The sequence below is a fragment of the Myotis myotis genome, unplaced genomic scaffold, assembly GCF_014108235.1.
Source record: "Myotis myotis isolate mMyoMyo1 unplaced genomic scaffold, mMyoMyo1.p scaffold_m19_p_4, whole genome shotgun sequence".
In the NCBI taxonomy this organism is placed as follows: domain Eukaryota; kingdom Metazoa; phylum Chordata; class Mammalia; order Chiroptera; family Vespertilionidae; genus Myotis; species Myotis myotis.
In genome coordinates, this window is record NW_023416346.1 from 101,824,410 (window position 1) to 101,847,662 (window position 23,253).

Consider the following 23,253-nt stretch of genomic DNA (forward strand, 5'->3'; position numbering starts at 1 on the left):
CAGTTATAAGTGTTAAACTTTTCTCTGAATTTTGCAGGTCAGTTTAGCATAAATTAAATAATGCCGACAAAGTTAAAATTCTCTTCACAACTGATCCAAAAGAACTCAAAGGGGGTCTAGAGTAACTATTTTTGGTGAAAAAGGCTATTATTTGAGATGTAGAGGGGTTGGAAACAGTCTCTTTATGATCATTGGACAGGGGGCTGAAGACTATTGATCTCTTTCCGTTCCATTTCTTTGACTCATTTATTCCTTGGATAGGTGACTACTATTTGCCAGATCTTAAATACCCAATGCTTAATTATCTTTAGTCTTAATTAAAAAGTGGCACAAGGGGAAATGTGGATATCGTAAATCTCTATTAAAAAAATCAGATTTTCTTTCAGAATATATTTTCTCTAACCAACTTTTGATTAAATCTGCTAATGGAAATATAACCAATGAGTTTGAGTATCAAATTTTATTTCTCATTCTTATCTTCTGTATGGGGGCACAAAGGTACCAAAAGATAGGCAGTCAGAAGGATATAGAAGTAAAGCATTTGGATAATCAGTAGACTGGTTCTGATTGAGAACCCATTATGCCTTATTTATTGTTCACATTATTCCTCTTCTGGTCTTGGATTTCTTTCAAGATAGATATATCAAGAGGCCATTAAAGAATAGGGTCACAGTAAATGAATTTCAGACTCCATATAAAAAGGAACCAGTGTTATTCTCTTTGGTCCTTAGCATAAAGTGCACCCAGTCGTGTTCATCGGATATCATTTTTCATTTATTCACCACAAAATTATCGAATGCCTACTATGTGATTAGAACTCTTCTATACTCTGGGGATACACTGGTATCTTAGATTAGGTTTTGTCCTCATGGGGCTTATATTAGAGAAGGGAGAGGAGGCAGATAACAAACAAACAAGAAAAGATAATTTCAGATTGTCATAAATTCTCTACCTACAATAAGCAGGATGCTGTAATATTGACTTGGGGTGGGCAACACTATATGGGAATGTTAGTAAAGATTTTTTAAAGAGGTGATATTAGAAATGAGACTAAAAGCTGAGAAAAAAATCCTTTTGATATAGAAATTGGAAGCCACATTGATTCTGTTTCTGAAAAACATGGGGAGGCTCAGCTTTGTGTCCAACAATGGTGATTTCAAGGTAGGGTGACCAGGATAGTCCCACTTTCTGTTGGTTTTTCCAATGCAAACATTAATGGTTTCCCCTGTCACATTCGTAAGTGTTCTGGTTTGCACAATAAATTATATCGTCACTATAATTCAAGGGTCTAAAATGTCCACTAATTCTGGAGAAAAGTCTCTTCAGAAGCTAGCTGCTATTTTTTATGGACTGCCATGTGCTCATAACAGAGTGCCACACTACTATCACCACTACTGCTAGGGCATGATCTTAAACAAACAAACAAACAAAAACTTGCAATGTTAGTCTGGTCCTGTCTTCTTCTCTATAATTTTCTACTCCTAAATTCTGCCTGAAACACTTTTCTAGAACTACCTAATGGAAATCAAGGACTAAGTCTAGATTAATGACTTTAAATTAGGCTAAAACTGGAAAAATGAAAGGTAAAAAACAGCCTAAGTGCCCATCAGCAGATGAGTGGATTAAAAAACTTGGCACATCTACACAATGGAATACTACACTGCTGTAAAAACGAAGGGACTCCTACCATTTGCAACAGCACTGATGGACCTGGAGAGCATTATGCTAAGTGAAATAAGTCAGTTGGAGAAAAATAAATATATCACATGATCTCACTCATTTGTAGAATATAATGAACAACATAAACTGATGAACAAAAACAGATCCAGAGACAGAGAAGCATTGATCAGACCATCAAACCTCAGAGGAAAGGCAGGGGAGGGTGGGGGTAAGGTGGAGAGATCAACCAAAGGACTTAAATGCATGCATATAAGCCTAACCAATGGACACAGACACTCGGGGGGCGGTGAGAGAATGAGGGGGGGCTGGGAGGGCAATGGGGGGATAAGAACACATGTGATACCTTAATCAATAAAGAAAATAAATTTTTAAAAAGGTAAAATACATATCTTCCTATCTTCTACATGCTGAGACCCTTCTCCCAACTTCTTATAAGACCCTTCTCCCCAATATAGCAATAGTGCTGAAGCTAGATAATCTGGTTTATGGCCTCCAAATCCAAATTATAGGTAGGCCTCTTTTCATCATATCAGGTATACTACTCTCTTGCATGCTAGAAAAAAAGGTTAGAGCCCTTTAAGACCTGATGTACAGAATGGTCAGGAACCCTTGAGTCTGTCTTCTATGACATCAGGGAGCAAAGGTCAGAGGTACTGGCCATAGATACAAGGGAAGGTGTCTGAGAAAGCTTACTTAAGTAACATTTTCAGGAGCAATGGTTTTCTTCCTATGCTTCCTTTTGATTTTCGTTTTTATTTTCAAGAAGATTAAGAAAACAAAGCAGAAAAAGAAAGCCCAAAGACATAGGAGAGGTAACTAAATGAGGACTAAGGTCTGTGTCATCCTTTCTGTCTATATTAGTTTGTCTTTTTAGATGATACATAATCTTTATCTGATCTTTAACATTATTACCAATCCAAAATTAACTGCCCCCCAGGGGTAGTTGTAGACATGAGTTGAAACTTTACGATGTAATGATGTATATTTCACAGGCTACTTAATTTTTAAAATCAAAGCACAGAGGATCATTTTACAGTCTTTATCAAATTTCTCCATGTCAAAATATCTCTAGCAAAGTAGCTATGTAAAATGTCCTTGATTTCAATATAATTCCATCAAAATGGCCATGTCACAATGTTATATACCCACCGATAACAAGTGTGGCTATAAGAATAAGCTCTGGGTAAATAAGATCTGGTCTGGAGCCACTGTTATATGCCTCATGTCTGTGTCAACATGCGAATTTCTTGCTTCAATACCCATTTACAGCAATTTACTTTTTGCATATATACTTACTCAAGGTATGAACTTTAAGTACCAAGTCTTTATTAAATTATTCATATGTATTAGCTTCACTCCAAGAGTCTATGCAGTATGCCATGGCTGTTTGATGATGCAGGTCTCTATATTCACCCTGTGTATTTTGTGTCTGAGTTACTTTTGTGGACTGTATTTTCTCTGGGGATAAGTGTTTTACATACAGTGACAATAGAAGTGGAATTTATATTTAATCCTTTTGGCTGGAAGGGTCACTTCATGCTTAGAATGGCAGCTGAACTGGATTAAAAAACTGTGGTACATCTACACAACGGAATACTACACTGCTGTAAAAAGGAAGGAACTCCTACCATTTGCAACAGCATTGATGGACCTGGAGAGCATTATGCTAAGCGAAATAAGTCAGTTGCATTTCATCTTCAGTAAGCCATTATCCATTGCAGGGAGGTATATAGAGGATGATGATAGATGATAGATAGATAGATAGATAGATAGATAGAAAGAAAGATAGATAGATAGATGATAGAAAGATAGATACATAGATAGATGATAGAAATAGAGAGATTTGCTCAGGTGTAATTATAATAAAAAACATTTGCCTTTTAGCAATACCTTTGTCATTTTTTGGGGATTAGGCCTGGAGCTACCTTGACATTTAGATATTTAATATACAGAATCAATGTGGGCTGTGGTATTTCTAATTTTCCTTAAAATCATGGCTAACCATTTCATTTTTTTTCTTAAAAACATCTGTGTGCAGAATCCCAGGACTCTATCCGTTCAGAATGTCCATCCTACTAGTCCTGCATCTCCACAACCACAATTCTCTGAAAGAAATTACAAGTAAGTTATCACTTTAAATGGAAGATGAAAGCTTGTAAATACTTAAAGAGAAAGAAAATAGGATCTTACTTAGAAAGAATTTTAGTAGAGAATATTATGTATTTATTTTTTAATAGGAATTTGGATTGCAGAGAGGAAGGGGCACAGTAAGAGATAAAAATGTTTTGAACTAATAATATATACTTGTGTTTATCCCAGAGAAGATACCACTTTAACACATTTCCTGAGAAAAATCAGCACTGACCAAAATTAATCTGTAAAATTTTTAAATTGTGCTTATTACATTTATCTAAGTATCATAGTAATTTCTCGGATATTCTGCAAAGGAACATAGCAACTATTCCCTGACAAAACCCCTTAATTTTAGTGAGAAATAGAATAAAAAAGACTGGTTTTCTTTGTATTATGAGGATTTCATTATTTTCTTTTTTTTTTTTATTGCTTAAAGTATTACAAAGGGTAATACATATGTGTCCATTTTATCCCCAGGCCCTAGACAGTCCCCTAGCCTCCCCTATCCCCCAATGTCTTATGTCCACTGGTTATGCTTATATTCATGCATACAAGTCCTTTAGTTGATCTCTTACCCCCCTACCTCCTGTCCCGCAACCCTCCCCGGCCTTCCTGCTGCAGTTTGACAATCTGTTTGAGGCAGCTCTGCCTCTGTATCTATTATTGTTCAAAAGTTTATAATGGTCTCTATTATCCATGAATGAGTGAGATCATGTGGTATTTTTCCTTCATTGACTGGCTTATTTCACTTAGCATAATGCTCTCCAGTTCCATCCATGACGTTGCAAATGGTAAGAGTTCCTTCCTTTATAGAGCAGCATAGTATTCCATCGTGTAGATGTACCACAGTTTTCTAATCCATTCATCTACTGATGGGCACTTAGGCTGTTTCCAGATCTTAGCTATGGTGAATTGTGCTGCTATGAACATAGGGGTGCATATATCCTTTCTGATTGGTGTTTCTGGTTTCTTGGGATATATTCCTAGAAGTGGGATCACAGGGTCAAATGGGAGTTCCATTTTCAGTTTTTTAAGGAAACTCCATACTGTCTTCCATAGTGGCTGCACCAGTCTGCATTCCCACCAGCAGTGCACAAGTGTTCCTTTTTCTCCACATCCTCTCCAGCACTTGTCCTTTGTTGATTTGTTGATGATAGCCAGTCTGACAGGTGTGAGATGGTACCTCATTGTTGTTTTGATTTGCATCTCTCGGATGATTAGTGACTTTGAGCATGTTTTCATATGTCTCTTGGCTTTCTGAATGTCCTCTTTTGAAAGGTGTCTATTTAGGTCCTTTGCCCATTTTTTGATTGGATTGTTTATCTTCCTTTTGTTAAGTTGTATGAGTTCCCTATAAATTTTGGAGATTAGGCCCTTATCAGATATGACATTGGCAAATATGTTTTCCCACACAGTGGGTTTTCTCGTTGTTTTGTTGATGGTTTCTTTTGCTGTGCAGAAGCTTTTTATTTTGATGTAGTCCCATTTGTTCATTTTCTCTTTCGTTTCAAGTGCCCTAGGAGCTGTATCAGTGAAGAAATTGCTTCGGCATATGTCTGAGATTTTGTTGCCTTTGGATTCTTCTAGAATTTTTATGGTTTCCTGTCGTACATTTAAGTCCTTTATCCATTTTGAGTTTATTTTTGTGTATGGTGTAAGTTGGTGGTCTAGTTTCATTTTATTGCATATATCTGTCCAATTTTCCCAACACCATTTATTGAAGAGACTATCTTGGCTCCATTGTATGTTCTTGCCTCCTTTGTCAAATATTAATTGAGCATATTGGTTCGGGCCGATTTCTGGGCTCTCTATTCTATTCCATTGATCTATATGCCTATTCTTGTGCCAGTACCAGGCAGTTTTGAGAACAGTGGCTTTGTAATACAACTTGATATCTGGTATTGAGATCCTACCTACTTTGATCTTTTTCAGGATTGCTGCAGCTATTCGGGGTCTTTTTTTATTCCAGATGAATTTTTGGAGAGTTCGTTCTAGATCTATGAAGTATGCCGTTGGTATTTTAATGGGAAGTGCGTTGAATTTATAGATTGCTTTGGGTAGTATGGACATTTTAATGATGTTGATTCTACCAATCCATGAACACGGTATGTTCTTCCATCTGTTTATGTCTTCCTCTATATCTTTTTTCAACGTCCTGTAGTTTTCTGAGTACAGGTCTTTTACCACTTTAGTTAAGTTTATTCCTAGGTAGCTTAATTTTTTTGGTGCGATGGTAAATGGGATTGTTTTTATAATCTCTCTTTCTGAACGTTCACTATTGGTGTATAGAAATGCCTCTGATTTCTTGGGGTTAATTTTGTATCCTGCTACATTGCCAAATTCATGTATTAAGTCCAGTAGCTTTTTGATGGAGTCGCTAGGGTTTTGTATGTATAATATCATGTCGTCTGCAAATAAGGACAGTTTTACTTCCTCTTTTCCAATTTGGATGCCTTTTATTTCTTCTTCTTGCCGAATTGCAATGGCTAACACTTCCAGTACTATGTTGAACAGGAGTGGTGAGAGGGGGCATCCCTGTCTTGTTCCTGTTCTTAGGGGAAATGGTGTTAGTTTTTGTCCACTGAGTATGATGTTGGCTGTGGGCCTGTCATATATGGCTTTTATTATGTTGAGGTATGATCCTTCTACTCCCACTTTGCTGAGAGCTTTTATCAAAAATGGGTGTTGACTTTTGTCAAATGCTTTTTCTGCATCAATTGATATGACCATGTGGTTTTTTTCTTTCAATTTGTTTATGTGATGTATCACGTTTATTGATTTGCGGATATTGTACCATCCTTGCATCCCTGGGATAAATCCTACTTGGTCATGGTGTATGATCTTTCTGATGTACTGCTGGATCCGATTTGCTAAGATTTTGTTGAGGATTTTGGCATCTATGTTCATGAGGGATATTGGCCTGTAATTCTCTTTCATTGTGTTGTCTTTACCTGGTTTTGGTATTAGGGTGATGCTGGCTTCATAGAATGAGCTTGGAAGTGTTCCTTCCTCTTGAATTTTTTGTAGTAGTCTGAGGAGGATAGGTTTTAGTTCTTCCTTGAATGTTTGGTAAAACTCCCCTGTGAAGCCGTCTGGTCCTGGGCTTTTGTTTGCTGGAAGCTTTTTGATGACTGCTTCAATTTCTTCCATAGTTATTGGCCTGTTGAGGTTTTTAGATTCTTCCTGATTGAGTTTTGGAATGTTGTATTTTTCTAGGAATTTGTCCATTTCCTCCAGGTTGTCTAGTTTGTTGGAGTAGAGCTGTCCGTAGTATTTTTTAACAATCATTTGTATTTCTGTGGGGTCTGTTGTTATTTCGCCTCTATCGTTTCTGATTTTGTTTATTTGGGTCCTCTCTCTTTGCTTCTTGGTGAGTCTGGCTAGAGGTTTGTCAATCTTGTTTATCCTTTCAAAGAACCAGCTCTTGGTTTCATTGATTTTCTGTATTGTTTTTTTGGTCTCTATGTCATTTATTTCTGCTCTAATCTTTATTATCTCCTTCCTTCTGCTCACTCTGGGGTTTTCTTGTTGCTCTCTTTCTAATTCTTTGAGTTGTAGAGTTAGATGATTTACTACCATTTTTTCTTGTTTTTTGAGATAGGCCTGTAGAGCAATAAACTTCCCTCTCAGGACTGCTTTCATTGTGTCCCATAGGTTTTGGATTGTTGTGTTTTCATTGTCATTAGTTTCCAGGATGTTTCGAATTTCTTCTTTGATTTCATTGGTAACCCAATCAATATTTAATAGCATGCTATTCAGCTTCCAGGTGTTTGAGTATTTTGGGTTGTTTTTATTGTAGTTTATTTCTAATATTATGCCATCGTGGTCTGCGAAGACGCTTTTTATGATTTCAATTTTCTTGAATTTGGGGATACTTTGCTTGTGACCAAATATATGGTCTATTTTTGAATATGTCCTATGAGCATTTGAGTAGAATGTATATTCCCTGGCTTTCGGGTGAAGTGTTCTGAAGATGTGTATTAAGTCCATCTGATCTAGTGAGTCATTTAGGATTGCTGTATCTTTGCTGATTATTTGTCTAGAAGACTTATCCAGTGCTGTCAGTGGTGTATTAAAGTCCCCTACAAGGATTGTATTGTTGTCGATCTCTCCTTTGATATCTTCCAGGAGTTTTTTTATGAATTTGGGTGCTCCTGCATTGGGTGCATATATGTTTACCAGGGTTATATCTTCTTGTTGTATTGATCCCTTTAGTATTATGAAGTGGCCTTCCTTATCTCTTGTTATGGCCTTCACTTTGAGGTCTATTTTGTCTGATATAAGTATTGCTACCCCAGCTTTCTTTTCCTTTCCATTTGCCTGAAAGATATCTTTCCATCCTTTCACTTTCAGTCTGTGTGAGTCCCTTCTAATGAGGTGGGTTTCTTGTAGACAGCAGATGTATGGGTCATGTTTTTTTATCCATTCAGCCACTCGATGTCTTTTGTTTGGAGCATTTAGTCCGTTTACGTTTAAAGTTATTATTGAAAGGTACTTGTTTGTAGGCATTTCTGTTTTTGTGTGGCTGTTTTCTTTCTGAGCTTTTTATTTCTTATTTTTATACCAGTCCCTTTAGCATTCCTTGCATTGCTGGCTTGGTGGTGATAAACTCCCTTAGCCTTTTTTTGTCTGTGAAGCTTCTTATTTCCCTTTCAAGTTTGAATGATAGCCTTGCTGGATAGAGTATTCTTGGATTTAGTCCTTTGCTTTGCATCACTTTGTAAATTTCCGTCCATTCTTTTCTGGCCTGATATGTTTCTGTTGAGAAATCATTTGACAATCTAATGGGAGATCCCTTGTATGTAACTTTCCGTCTCTCTCTTGCAGCCTGTAAGATTCTCTCTTTGTCCTGAACATTTGCCATGGTAATTATGATGTGTCTTGGTGTGGGTCTTTTTGGGTTCACCTTGTTTGGGACTCTCTGGGCTTGTGTGACTTTTTTCTTCCCCACCTCAGGGAAGTTTTCTTATATTATTTCTTCTAATAGGTTTTCTAATCCTTGTTCATCCTTCTGTTGTTCTGGTACCCCTATTATTCGTATGTTGTTTCGTTTCATGTTGTCCCAAAGCTCCCTTAGGCTCTCCTCCTGTCTTTTCATTTTTTTCTCCAATTGCAGTACGTTTTGGGTGTGTTTTGCTTCCTTGTCTTCTAAATCACTAATTCGGTCCTCCGCTTCTCCTAGTCTACTGTTGATACTTTCAATGGAGTTTTTCATTGCAGCTATATCACTCTTCATTTCTTCTTGGGTCTTACTTAAGTTGTTGATTTTTTCATCTGTTTCTTCTAGCTTCTTCCATATGTTATCGATTTTTTCATCTGTTTCTTCTTGCTTCTTGGAGAGGTTGTCGATTTTTTCCTCCATCCGGTTTATGCACTCTAGGACCCTTATTCTGAATTCTTTTTCTGTCATGTTGCATGCCTCTGTATTACTTAGCTGCTTTTCTGGAGAGTCCTCCTTCTCTTTCCTTTGGGGGTTTCTTTTTCTACCCATGTTTGATCTCGCTGACATATCTAGACGTTGAGTCGTTCAGTGGCTGCTTCCTTGGTGGCAGTGACTCCTTGGTCTGTGGTTGCTCTTCGGGCGGTTGCGGTAGCAGCTGCTCTTCAGTTGGCAGCATCTCCTCTGGTGGGTGCTGTTCACAGCTGTGGTGGCTCTTCTGGCTTTCCAGGGGAGTTCTGCTCTTCCCGGCTGCAAACCGTCTCGCCAGCTGAGGAATTTCGCCAATTCAGGGTGGATGTTACTAGTTTCAGCTGCTCACTCCATTTGCTCAGGGACACGACCTGGGACGCGTCTGCCTATACCGCCGCCATCTTCGGAATCCAGAGGATTTCATTATTTTCTTATATCTACTATATCAATCTAATGTGACTTCTGGATGTTTGTATGCCATTCACAGTGGTTCTCAACCTTCCTAATGCCGCGACCCTTTAATACAGTTCCTCATGTTGTGGTGACCCCCAACCATAAAATTATTTTTGTTGCTACTTCATAACTGTAATTTTGCTACTGTTATGAATCATAATGTAAATATCTGATATGCAGAATGTATTTCCAGGGGTCGCAGCCCATAGGTTGAGAACTGCTGCATAGAATATAGTGATAACGATTTATTTCATCACAACTCAACACTGTGTGAGTTTTTTGTAATACTTTAAACAATAAAAAAGGAAAAAAAGTATTATTGGGCAAGGGAAACAAAAGAAAAATTAAACAAATGGGACTACATCAAACTAAAAAGTTTTTGCACAATAAAGGAGACCATCAACAAAATGAAAAGCAAACCCACTGAATGAGAGAACATATTTTCTGGTGCATCTCAGAAGGGGTTAATATCCAAAATTTATAAGTATGCTAAAATATTTCATGTTTATTTTTTTAAAATAGCTTTATGTTTCGTAAACCCAACGAGGATAATCCTTATAGCCATCCATCTTATAATTGGAATGGCTCTCTGGAAACAGCTAATCCTGAAGCAAATTATGGAAACAAGTATTCTTCAGCCATGCAAATGAAGCCACTCTATGTATGTATTATGCATTTCAAGTTCTATATACATATGGTTATCATTTCCATAATTTAAGATAACGCAATGATGAGACCTTGTGTAGAAAAATGATATAACATAATCAATTGTGATACAGATATGGAAATTTAAGTTTATAAGACTCACTATCAATATATATAATTGACTTCAGAGAGGAGACAGAGATTGAAACATCAATGACGAGAGAGAATCACTGATCGACTGCCTCCTGCATGCCCCCAAACAGGGATCGAGCACACAACCCGGGCATGTGCCCTTGACCAGAATCGATCCTGGGAACCTTCAGTCCACAGGTCAATGCTCTATCCACTGAGCAAAACTGGCTAGGGCACTATCAATACTTCATTGTGTAAAGAGATTAAGAAATATGAGTCAATGGTATAGTATATATAATATTTTATGGGTATTACTATACTTTGTGTATAAAATGTTACTATATATAAAATGTTATATGCAGTGTTCATGGATTGGTAGAATCAACATCATTAAAATGTCCATACTACCCAAAGCAATCTACAGATTCAATGCAATCCCCATTAAAATACCAAAAAATATTTCACAGACCTAGAATAAACTCTTCAAAAATTCATAGGGAATAAAAAACAAGACCCGGAATAGCCACAGCAATCCTGAGAAAGAAGAATAAATTTGGAAGGATCACAATACCAGATATCAAGCTATATTACAAATCCACGGTTCTCAAAACTGCCTGGTACTGGCACAAGAATGAAAATATAGACCAATGGAACAGAACAGAGAACCCAGAAATCGACCCAAACCATTATACTCAAGTAATATTAGACAAAGGAGGAAAGAGCATACAATGGAGTCAAGACAGTCTCTTCAATAAATGGTGCTGGGAAATTTGGTCAAATACATGCAAAAAATGAAACTAGATCATCAACTTACACCACTCACAAAAGCAAACTCAAAATGGTTAAAGGACTTAAATGTAAGACTGGAAACCATAAAAATCCTACAAGACTCCACAGGCAGCAAGATAGCAGATATATGTTGTAGCAATATCTTTACTGGTACAGCTCCTAGGGCAATGAAAACTAAGGAGAAAATAAACAAATGGGACTACATAAAAATAAAAAGTTTCTGCACAGCAAAATCATCAACAAAACAACAAGAAAGCCCACTGCATGGGAGGACATATTTGCCAATGCTATTTCAGATAAGGGTTTAATCTCCAAAATTTATAGAGAACTCATACAACTTAACAAAAAGAAGATAAATGATCCAATCAAAAATGGGCAAAGCACCTAATAGACACTTTTCGCAAGAGGACATACAGAAGGCTGAGAGACATATGAAAACATGCTCAAAGTCACTAACCACCCAAGAAATGCAAATCAAAACAACAATGACGTACCACTTCAAACCCATCAGAATGGTTATCATCAACAAATCAACAAATGACAAGTGCTGGTGAGGATGTGGAGAAAAAGGAACCCTCGTGCATTGCTGGTGGGAATGCAGACTGTTGCAGCCACTGTGGAAAACAGTATGGAGTTTCCTAAAAAAGTTAAAAATGGAACTCCCTTTTGACCCAGTAATCCCACTTCCAGGACTATATCCCATAAACCAGAAACACCAATCAGAAAGGATATATGCACCCCTATATTCATAGCAGCACAATTTACAATAGCTAAGATTTGGAAACAGCCTAAGTGCCCATCAGCAGATCAATGGATCAAAAAACTGTAGTCCATCTACACAATGGAATACTATGCTGCTGTAAAAAAGAAGGAACTTTTACCATTTGCAACAGCATGGATGGAATTAGAGAGCATTAAGCAAGTAAAATAAGTCAGTCATAGAAAGGTAAATATCACATGATCTCACTCATATGTGAGATATAATGATCAACATAAACTGATGAACAAAAATAGATCCAGAGACAAAGGGCATGGGATGGGGGGGGGGAGTGAGCAATCAACCAAAGGACTTGTATGCATGCATATTAGCATAACCAATGGACAAAGACACTGGGGGAGTGGATGTTTGCCCTCAGGGGTGGGAGTGGCAGGGGGGTCAATTTGGGAAAAGGAGACATATGTAATACTTTAAACAATAATGTTATATGCAAAGTGTATATGACTCATATGGACTAGTATATATAATATTCCATCACTATATCTAATCTAATGAAAGAGAAACATGCAAATTGACCGCACCTCTGCTAAACCCCAAGCCATGCCCACCAGCCAATCAGAGTGACTATATTCAAATTAACCCAGCCAAGATGGCGGCCGGCACCCACCGAGCTGGAGGAAGCAGGAGGCTTGGTTGCCCCGGCGATGGAGGAAGCCAAGCTTCCCACCTGCCCTGGTCAGCTGTGGCCTCCGCTCAACGCAACAAAGTTTCAATTATAGAAGATAAATAAATCTCAGATACCTGCTTCCAGCCAGCCTCCACTGGGAGTTTGGGTGGCTGGGGGCTGTGGCCAGCCTGCAAACAGCTGTCAGCCCCTCACCCAGGATGGCCACACCCTCATGGGGTGAGGGTTCCCACTGGGGGGCTTGGCCAGCCTGCAAACAGCCATCAGCCCCTTACCAAGACTGGCCAGGCACCCCAGCAGGACCCCTCACCCTGAAGTGGGTGTGGCCAACCTGAAAACGTCCCTCAGCCCCTCACCCAGGCTGGCCAGGCACCCCAGCGGGGATCCCTACCCTGAAGGGGCTGTGGCCAGCCTGAAAACAGTCATCATCCCCTCACCCAGCCTGGCCAGGCACTCCATGGGGACCCCCATTCTGAATGGGCTGTGTCCAGCCTGAAAACAGTCATCATCCCCTCACCCAGCCTGGCCAGGCACTCCATGGGGACCCCCATTCTGAATGGGCTGTGTCCAGCCTGAAAACAGCTATCAGCTCCTCACCCAGGCTGGCCTGACACCCCAGCGAGGACCTCCACCCTGAAGGGGCTGTGGACAGCCTACAAACAGCCATCAGCCCCTCACCCAGGCTGGCCAGTCACCCTAGCGGGACCCCCACCCTGATCCAGGACACCCTTCAGGGCAAACCAGCCAGCCCCCACCCATGCACCAGGCATATAACAAAAGGGTAATATGCAAATTGACCCTAATAGCAGAACGACTAGGAATGACGGGTCACTATGATACACACTGACCACCAGGGGGCAGACACTCAATGCAGGAGATGCCCCCTAGTGGTCAGTGTGCTCCCACAGGGGGAGCTCTGCTCAGCCACAAGCCAGGCTGATGGCTGCCAGTACAGTGGTGGTGGTGGGAGCCTCTCCCACCTCCTGAGCAGCGCTAAGGATGTCCGACTACAGCTTAGGCCTGTTCCCCGCTGGCATGTGGACATCCCCTGAGGGCTCCCAGGCTGCCAGAGGGATGTCTGACTGCCAGCTTAGGCCCGACTCCCTGGGGAGGGGGCCTAAGCCAGCAGGTGGTCATCCCCCGAGCGGTCCCATACTGCGAGAGGGCACAGGCCGAGTTGAGGGACCCCCCCGAGTGCACAAATTTTTGTGCACCAGGCCTCTAATATACTTATACCTTACTTAAATTTGTAATCTTTAGAAAGGAGATTAGAGATCAAAGTAAGAGTGGTTAAATTTCATGAGACTAACTCAGAGGTCCAACTGGTTTTGTTAATATAATCATTACATTCTCATAATTTAACAAGAAAAATTCTGTTTTGTGTTTTAGCATATTTAAATAACATATTAAATAGTACATTGTTCAAGCTAATGCCGAACACTATCTAATGGCGGATCTCTAGGTACAGGACATATTAACAATTAACATAAAGTGTAAACTATCTTTCTTTATACAAGACTTTAAAAATTGCAATCAGGCCGAAACCAGTTTGGCTCAGTGGATAGAGCGTCGGCCTGCGGACTGAAGGGTCCCGGGTTCGATTCCGGTCAAGGGCATGTACCTGGGTTGCGGGCACATCCCCAGTGGGAGATGTGCAGGAGGCAGCTGATCGATGTTTCTAACTCTGTATCTCTCTCCCTTCCTCTCTGTAAAAAATCAATAAAATATATTTTTTAAAAAAATAGCAATCAGAAAAACAGGGAAGTGAATTATTACTTAAAAGTTATCTTTACAAATTTTGTTGACAAATTCAATAAATTACAGAAAAATACCTAGTGTTTGGTAATATTTTGAGTTTTTGTTTTTTTGTTGGTTTTTTTTAGCATGAGGGCCTTTTTTAATTGAGTTGACCACATGAAAAAATATCTTTCCCCAAGAAGTCCACTATGGGGAGATTGATATCACCAAGAAGGCAACATAGGACATTCCTGACTTCACCTCCCCTCACTAGAAAAACAACTAACAACCATTCATGAATAAGACACCAACTGACAAAATCCAAAGACACAGGGGGAGGCTGAAACATCCCTTGCACTACAGAAACCAAGAGAGACTGCATTAGATGGTTAAGAGAAGTGGCTACACAGTGACTGCATTGGTCTACCACAGGTTCTTCCTGTGAGAAAAGAGATCCCAGCACTCTGACCAGAGAATTCACTGGAATGCGTATTTTCTTGTTTTGGGTCCACAACGGGGGAGTTTTGCTGGCCTTAGAGCCTTGTTTTCCCATACCCAGTCAAGGGGCTGAGTTATAGATCCCCCACTAAACAGAGTGTTTCCTGGCCTCATCTGGTCAGATGAGCTGGAGAGAGCACTTGGAAGTTGTGTAGCAAATAGTACTCAAGCTGAGAGCTAGGCAGAGCTGATTGCCCCCCAGAGAAAAGCCAATACCTGACATGGAAGGCTTTCCTGCTATACTAGGGGGATTAATTCATAGCCAAAGCTGAAGGTAGCTCCCAGTACCTTCCAACTAGAAAACTTGCTTGGAAAAAAGTAGGAGAGGCCTTGAGTGGCCCCTCTAACTCCTGTCCAGGTAAGGGGACTAAAACAGGGCCATACCCATCTGACAAGAAGAAAAGATTCAAGGGGAAATAAAAGTTTCTTGACACACACAAAAATGAAAACACAACAAACCAGAACTTATGGGATGCAGCTAAAGCAGTTCTAAGAGAGAAGTTCATAGCAATAAATGCCAACATTGAGAAATGAAAAAGACCCTAGCCAATGTCTCAGTGGATAGAGCGTCGACCTGTGGAACAAAGGGTCCCAGGTTCCATTCCTGTCAAAGGCACGTACTTTGGTTGCAGGCTCCTCCCTGGCCCAGGTCCTGGTCAGGGCTTGTGCAGGAGGCAACCAATCAATGTGTTTCTCTCACCTTTATATTTCTTTCTGACTTTCCCTCTCTATTCCACTGTCTCTAAAAATCAATGGAAAAATATCCTCGGGTGAGGATTAACAACAACAAAAAAAAATGAAAAAGGTCCCAAATAGATAATATAACTCTATACTTTAAGTTACTAGAATAAAAAGAGAAAAACTGATCTCAAAGCTAACAGAAGAAAGGAAATAATAAAGTCTAGAGCAGAAATGAAAATATCTAAGAGTTGGCTTGTTGAAAAAGTAAACAAAATTAGCAAACCCTTTGCTAAACTAATAGAGAAAACCCAAATCAACAAAATTATAAATGAAAAAGAGACAATATAATGGATAGCACAGAAATACAAAGGATCATAAGAGGCTACTGTGAACAGCTATAAACTGGACAGTGAGGTGGTGAGGGCCTGCGGTGGGGAGCAGGGATGGGCTAGAGGGGATGGGGGTAAAGTGGGACATACGTAATACTTTTCAACAATAAAGATTTAAAAAATAAAAAATATAAATTAAAAAACATTGAATATAAAATGGCCAACTGTATTAATTGTATCTCAATAAGGCTGCTTAAAAGTTTAAAAAATTAACATGCAAAATTCAGTAGCATTTCTATACACTTACAATGAATTTTCTAAAAAAGAAATAAAGGAATTGATCTCATTTATAATAGCACCAAAACAACAAAATACTTAGGAATAAATTTTAAAAAAGGAGGTGAAAGGTGTGTATTCTGAAAACTATAAGACATTAATGAAAGAAATTGAAAAAGGTACAAATAAATATAAAGGTATCCCATGTTCATGAATGGGGAGAACCAATATTGTTAAAATATCCATGCTACTAAAAGCCATAGATTCAACACAATCCCTATTAAAATTCCAATGGCATATTTTACATAAATAGAAAAAAAATTCCTAAAATTATATGAAATCACAAAGACCTCTAATAGCAGAAAAGTCCTGAGAAAGAATGAGTGACAGGCATTACACTTCCTAGTTTTCAAGCTGTACTATAAATCTCTAGCAATTAAAACATTACTGGCAGGAAGATCACACAAATAAACCAATAAAACTGGATTAAAAGCTAAGAAACAAACCAGAGCATATCTGGCCAACTAATGTGTGAAAAGGGAGCCAAGAATACTCAATGGAGAAAAAAGACAGTCACTTCAATAAATGTTGCTTTTGCTGTGCAGAAGCTTTTCATTTTGATGTCCCATTTGTTTATCTTCTCCATTGTTTCTCTTGCCCTAGCCATTGATTTAAAGAAAAGTCTGCTACATGAGATGTATGATATTTTACTGCCTACACTTTCTTCTAGGATTTTTATAATTTTACAACTTACATTTAAGCATTTAATCCATTTTGAGTTTATTCTTGTATATGGTGAAGTTGGTGGTCTAGTTTCATTTTATTGCATGTACCTGTCCAATTATCCCAACAACATTTATTGAAGAGACTGTCTTGACTTTATTGTGTACTCTTGGAGTAAAGAGAGTTTAAACCAGCATCAAATGAAAAGATGGGAGAACACATTTTCACTGTATGGGAGAACACATTTTCCAATGATGCATTTGATAAGGGATTAATTTTTCCAAAATATATAAAGTACTCATACAACTCAACAAAAGGAAGACAAACAATCAAATGAAAAAATGGGCAGAAGACTGCTGCTGATGATCTGGAGACCATAGTTTGAGAGCCATCACTGTAGAAGATAGTAAACATAGTTATTTAATATATAAGCTGTCTTTTATTTGGAAGACTGGAAACTTAGAAGATGGGATATTATAAATATAACATGGACATATCATGAGAGTACCTGATGTACTAGTTCTCATCAAGGTTCTCATGAGATTCCCAAATGACAGAAGAGGAATTTGAAGCTATACTGAAACTCTCCCAGGACCAAACTGGAATTACAAATAAAATACAGAAAAATCATCCTGAATAATCATCTGCAGACTATCTGGAGAGAACCCTGATAACCAAGGACAGAAAGTGGAGACCACATAGAGACTGGTAGGAAATGCCGAGGTGTGAAAGGACTGGCCAAGCTCCCACAGAAAGCAGCTGAAGTTCTCAGTGGTGGGAGGGATCCCACTGAGAACTCTGGGGTATAAACCCCAAGCTGGGATCTCCTGCCCAGAGCATCAGAATTCAGAAAGGTGCCCACAGAACATCTGGATGTGAAAAGAAGCAGGGGTGCTGTGTGCCAGCGAAAGATGGCTAGAAATGCCATCTCTTAAAGGCCCAACCCACAAAATTTCATGTGTAGTCAGTCATCTGACAGAGGGAGGGCAGAATGGACTGAGGCAGTGTGAGCAGAATCCAGGGCTGTGTGTTCTGAAGTTAGAGCTCAGAAGGCAGACACCCATGTTTGTGCTGAGTCATTCCCTCACACTGCAGAGGACATATTTCTCCAGAAGACCTTTAACCCAGGCAGCTTTTGCCTGGGGAAAAGCAATTCCCCCACCCTATTGGAAAACCTCTTTACCCACACTGTGGTCGATAGCCTGAAGTTAATCAAGACTGAATAACAATCAGACTGCAGGAAGAGGCAGGTCTCTGGAGGCTTTGAGTCTTTGCCTGATCTAATTTGGGGCTGGGGCTAGGAAAAGCAGACCCAGGTACACATCATGGTCCTTTCCAAAGGTGCCCAGACCCAGCAGAGGGAGCCACAAACTGTGGATTGCTGATAGCTCCAAACAGGTTACTCAGGGCCAGTCACAAACATAATTTGACATTGTCCTGCACTAGAAATTGGGAGTTATAGCACATTTACCTAACACATAGAAACAAACCCAAACAGACAGCCAAAATGGGGAGAGTAAAAAACAGGCTCCAGATAAAATAACAAGAGAATTCTCCAGAAGAAGAGCTAAGTGAAATGGAGATAAGAAATTTGATAGAGTTCAGAATAATGATGGCAAGGATGCTCAAGAGCATGAGAAAAGATATAGTAACTATGAAAAAAACCCAGTTGGAAATAAAGAATGACATAGCACTAATATTCCTAAAATTATATGAAATCACAAAAGACCTCTAATAGCTCAAGAAATCCTGAGAAAGGCATTACACTTCCTAGTTTACATACACATTGTAAGTAATACATAGCAGATTAGGCAAAGCTGAGGATTGTATCACTGAATTAGAGAAAAGGGTAGAAAAAAATCAGTCCATTAGAGAACCAAAAAGAAAAAAAACAGGAGGAGAGACTTTTGGGAGCTGTGGTACAGTAAGAAACATAACAATATTCACATCATAGGAGTGCAAGCAGTTGAAGAAAGTGATCAAGGGATAGAGGACATGTTTGAAGAAATAATAGCAGAAAACTTCCCTAACCTGGTGAAGGAAAATATCACACAAGTTCAGGAAGCTCAGAGAGTTCCAAGCAAGAAGAACTAAATAGGCCCATGCCCAGACACATCATAATTAAAATGCCAAAAATTAAAGACAGAGAAAATCTTAAATGCAGCAAGAAAAAAGTAGTTTGTTACCTAAAAGGAAGCTCCCATAACACTGTCAGTTGATTTTTCATCAGAAACTCTATAGGCCAGAAGGGTACCACATGAAATACTCATAGTAATGAAAAGCAAGGCTGAAACCAAGAGTACTAATAGTATATCCATCAAGGCTATCATTCAAAATAGATGGTGAAATAAAGAGCTTCCAAGGCAATAAAAGGCTAAAGAGGATTACCACCACCAAACCATCACTGCAAGAAATGCTAAAGGGACTGGTGTAATGAGGAGAGAGAGAGAGAGAGACAGACAGACATAGGCATAGAGCATTAAAATGGCATTAAATAAATACCTATAAATAATAACCTTAAATGTAAATGGATTAAATGCTCCAATCAAAAGACATAGAGTAGCTGAATGGATGTGAAAACATAACCCAATAATATGCTGTCTACAAGAGACCCACCTAAGAACAAAAGACTCACACAGGATGAGAGTGAAGGAATGGAAAAAAAACAATTTCCATGCAAATGGAAACCAAAAAAGAGCTGGTGTAGCAATACTCATATCTGACAAAATAGACTTTAAAATGAATGCCATCACAAGAGACAATAAAGGTCACTACATTATACTAAAGGGATCAATCCAACAAGAGGATATAACCTGGGTAAACATATATGCACTCAATATAGGAGCACCTAAATATATATTTTAAAAATTTCTGGAGGACTTTACGAGAGAGATCTACAGCAAGACAGTCATAGTAGGGCATTTGAACACCCTGCTGAATTCACTAGGTAGATCTTCCAGACAAAAATTAACAACAGTGACTCTAAAGGACACACTGGATCAGAAGGGTTTCATTGACATTTATTGAAAATTTCACCCGAAAGCTGCAGAATATACATTCTTCTCAACTGCACATGGGTCATTCTCAAAGATAGAACAAATGTTGGGGGGAAAAAAAAAAACAAGTCTCTTCACGTTCAAGAAGATTGAAATCATATCAAGCATCTTCTCAGATAACAATGGAATGAAATTAGAAATCAACAACAGTAAAAACACTCAAAAAATTCAAACATGTGGAGGCTAAATAGCATGTTATCAAACAATGAATGCTTTGCCAATGAGATCAATAAAGAAATAAAAAAAAACTTCCTGGACACAAATGAAAATGAACTCACAATAACCCTAAATTTAGGGGGCACAGCAAAAGCAGTCCTGAGAGGGAAGTTCATAGCACTACAGTCCTACTTCAAAAACAAACAAACAGAAAAATTAATAAATTATTTAAACTTACAACTTAAAGAATTAGAAAAACAAGAAAAGCCCAGAGTAAGCAGAAGAAAGGCAATAATAAAGATTGGAGCAGAAATTAATGGCATAGAGACTGAAAAAAATAATACAAAAGATCAATGAAAACAGGAGCTAGAAAGGATAAATAAGATGGATGAACCTTTAGCCACACTCATTAAGAAATAAAGTAAGAGGATCCAAATAAACAAAATCAGAAATGGAAGAGATGGCATAACAACTGACCCCAAGGAAATATAAAGGATTGTAAAAAAAAAAATACAATGAACAACTAACTATATGCCACCAAGCTGGACAACCTGGACAAAATGGACATATTCCTAGGAAAAGACACTCTTCCAAAACTGAATCAGGAAGAATTGAAAATTTGAATAGGTCAATAACAAGTGATGAAATAGAAGCAGTAATTAAAAAAAACTCCCAACAAACAAAAGCACGGGTTTGGACAGCTTCAAAAGGGAGTTGTGCCAAGCATTCAGTGAAGCATAGACACCTATCCTCTTCAATTTCAAAAAATCCAAGAAAAAGGAACACTTCCAACATCTTTTTATGAGGCCAGCATTGGACTAATTCCAAAACCAGATGAAGACACTACAAAGAAAGAGAATTACAGGCAAATGACCTTTATGAACATAAATTCTAAAATCCTCAACAAAATATTAGCATATTGGATTTAGCAATATATTTAAAAGATCACACACTATGACCAAGTGGATTTTATTCCAGGGATGCAAGGTTGTTACAATATTCACAAATCAATAAATGTGAATCAAATATTAAAGGACAAAAATCACATGATCATATCAATAGATGCAGAAAAAGCATTTGACATATCCAACATACATTTTTTATAAAACTCCCAGCAAAATGAAAATAGAGGGATTATACCTCAACATAATGAAAAGCAATATATGACAAGCCTATAGCCAATACCATATGCAATGAGCAAATTTAAAACCATCTGCACTAAGAATAGGAAAAAGACAGAGATGTCCTCTTTCACCACTCTTATTCAACAGTCTGGAAGTCATAGCCACAGAGATCTGACAAGAAAAAAACATGAAAAGCCTCCAGATTGGAAAGGAGGAACTCTCATTCGCAGTTGATATGGTATTATACATAGTTATATTACAAGTTATACTATAAAGCACTCTAATCAAAACAGCCTGCCCTAACTGGTTTGGCTCAGTGGAGAGAGTGTCAGCCTGAGGACTGAAGGGTCCCGGGTTCCATTCCAGTCAAGGGCATATACTTTGGTTGCGGGCACATCCCCAGTAGGGGGTGTGCAGGAGGCAGCTGATCGATGTTTCTCTCTCATCGATGTTTCTAACTCTTTATCCCTCTCCCTTCCTCTCTGTAAAAAAAAAAATAAAACATATTTTTTTAAAAAACAGTCTGGTGCTCACACAAGAACAAGCATAGAGATCAATGGAATAGAACAGAGACCCCAGAAATTTGCCTGAGCCATTGTGCTTAATTAATATTTGACAAAGGAGGCAAGAGCATACAATGGAGTCAAGACAGTCTCTTCAATAAACGGTGTTGAGAAAATTGGACAGATACATGCAAAAAAAATGAAACTGGACCACCAACTTACACCATATACAAGAATAAACTCAAAAAAAGACTTAAATGTAAGTTGTGAAACCATAAAAAAACAGAAAATATAGGAAGTATAATCTCAGTCATCTCTCATAGCAATATATTTGCGGATACATCTCCTAGGGCAAGGGAAACTAAGAAAGGAATAAAAAGATGGGACTACATCAAAATAAATACTTCTGCACATCAAAAGAAACCATCAACAAAATGAAAACGGAGCCCACTGTATGGGAGAATATATTTGCCAATAATACTACTGATAAAATGTTAATATCCGAAGTTTATAAGTAACTCATATAAAACTTAACAAAAGGAAGACAAACAATCCAACTAAATTGGCAAAGGTTCTAAATAGACACTTCTCCAAAGTGGACATTCAAATGGCCAAAAGACATATGAAAAAATGCTCAAAATCACTGATCATCAGAGAGATGCAAATTAAATTGATAGTGAGGTACCTATCACCTCACCCCTGTCAGAATGGTTACCATCAGCAAATCAACAAATGACAAGTGCTGATGAGGATGTGAGAAAAGTGAACCATAGTACAATGCAGAGTGGTGCAGCCATTATGGAAATCAGTATGGAGTATCTTAAAAAAATTAAATATGTTACTGCCATTTGACCCAGTGATCCCATTTCTCAGAATATATCCTATGAAACACCAATCAGAAAGAAGGTATGAATCCCTCTGTTCATAGCAGCATAATTTACAATAGCTAAAATCTGAAAACAGTCCAAGTACCCATCAGTTGATTTGCTGAAAGAAAATGTTTTATTTTAAATCATGAACATTTATAATGGTGATTAAACAGATATTATATGCTCATTTTTCTAATACATAAGCATATCTAAAAAAGAACATAAATTGTATTAACCAATGTCACCCCAATATATTTAATAACATCATAAATGCCATTTAATAACATTTGATATTTTTAACTTCTTGCAGAATTTTTCCACACAAGGAGTTCCAAAGTCAAACTATATTCAAATTGGGAGACCAATTGGATAATCAAGTTCCGAAGAGCACGAAATGCCATATAGAATAGATGGTGTGCAGATGAAATCCAACTATTAAAAGCTTCCTGCCTTCAATTATTATCTCTTTTATACCTTTTTTCTTTTCTCATCCCTCTGTGACCACAGAGCAAAACTTTCATTTCCAATACCCAACTTCATTAACTCAGCAGGGGATGAAAATACTTGTTATCTTCAAAATTCAGCATAACACTTGGTTCCTGATTTATTACATGTCTTACCTAATAATAGACAAACATGCAAATTGACCATCCCTC

The 23,253-nt window shown here is 38.3% G+C and overlaps 1 protein-coding gene across 1 annotated transcript in view; it reads left to right on the top strand.

The window, feature by feature from the left end:
- Window positions 1–22,970, top strand: part of LOC118654772 — a 98,286-nt gene extending 75,316 nt beyond the window's left edge. The window contains exons 5-7 of the mRNA XM_036306214.1: window positions 3,719–3,801; window positions 10,199–10,337; window positions 22,908–22,970. Of these exons, the coding sequence (XP_036162107.1) occupies window positions 3,719–3,801; window positions 10,199–10,337; window positions 22,908–22,970 (285 nt within the window). The remainder of the gene's footprint in view (window positions 1–3,718; window positions 3,802–10,198; window positions 10,338–22,907) is intronic.
- Window positions 22,971–23,253: the final 283 nt, after the last annotated feature.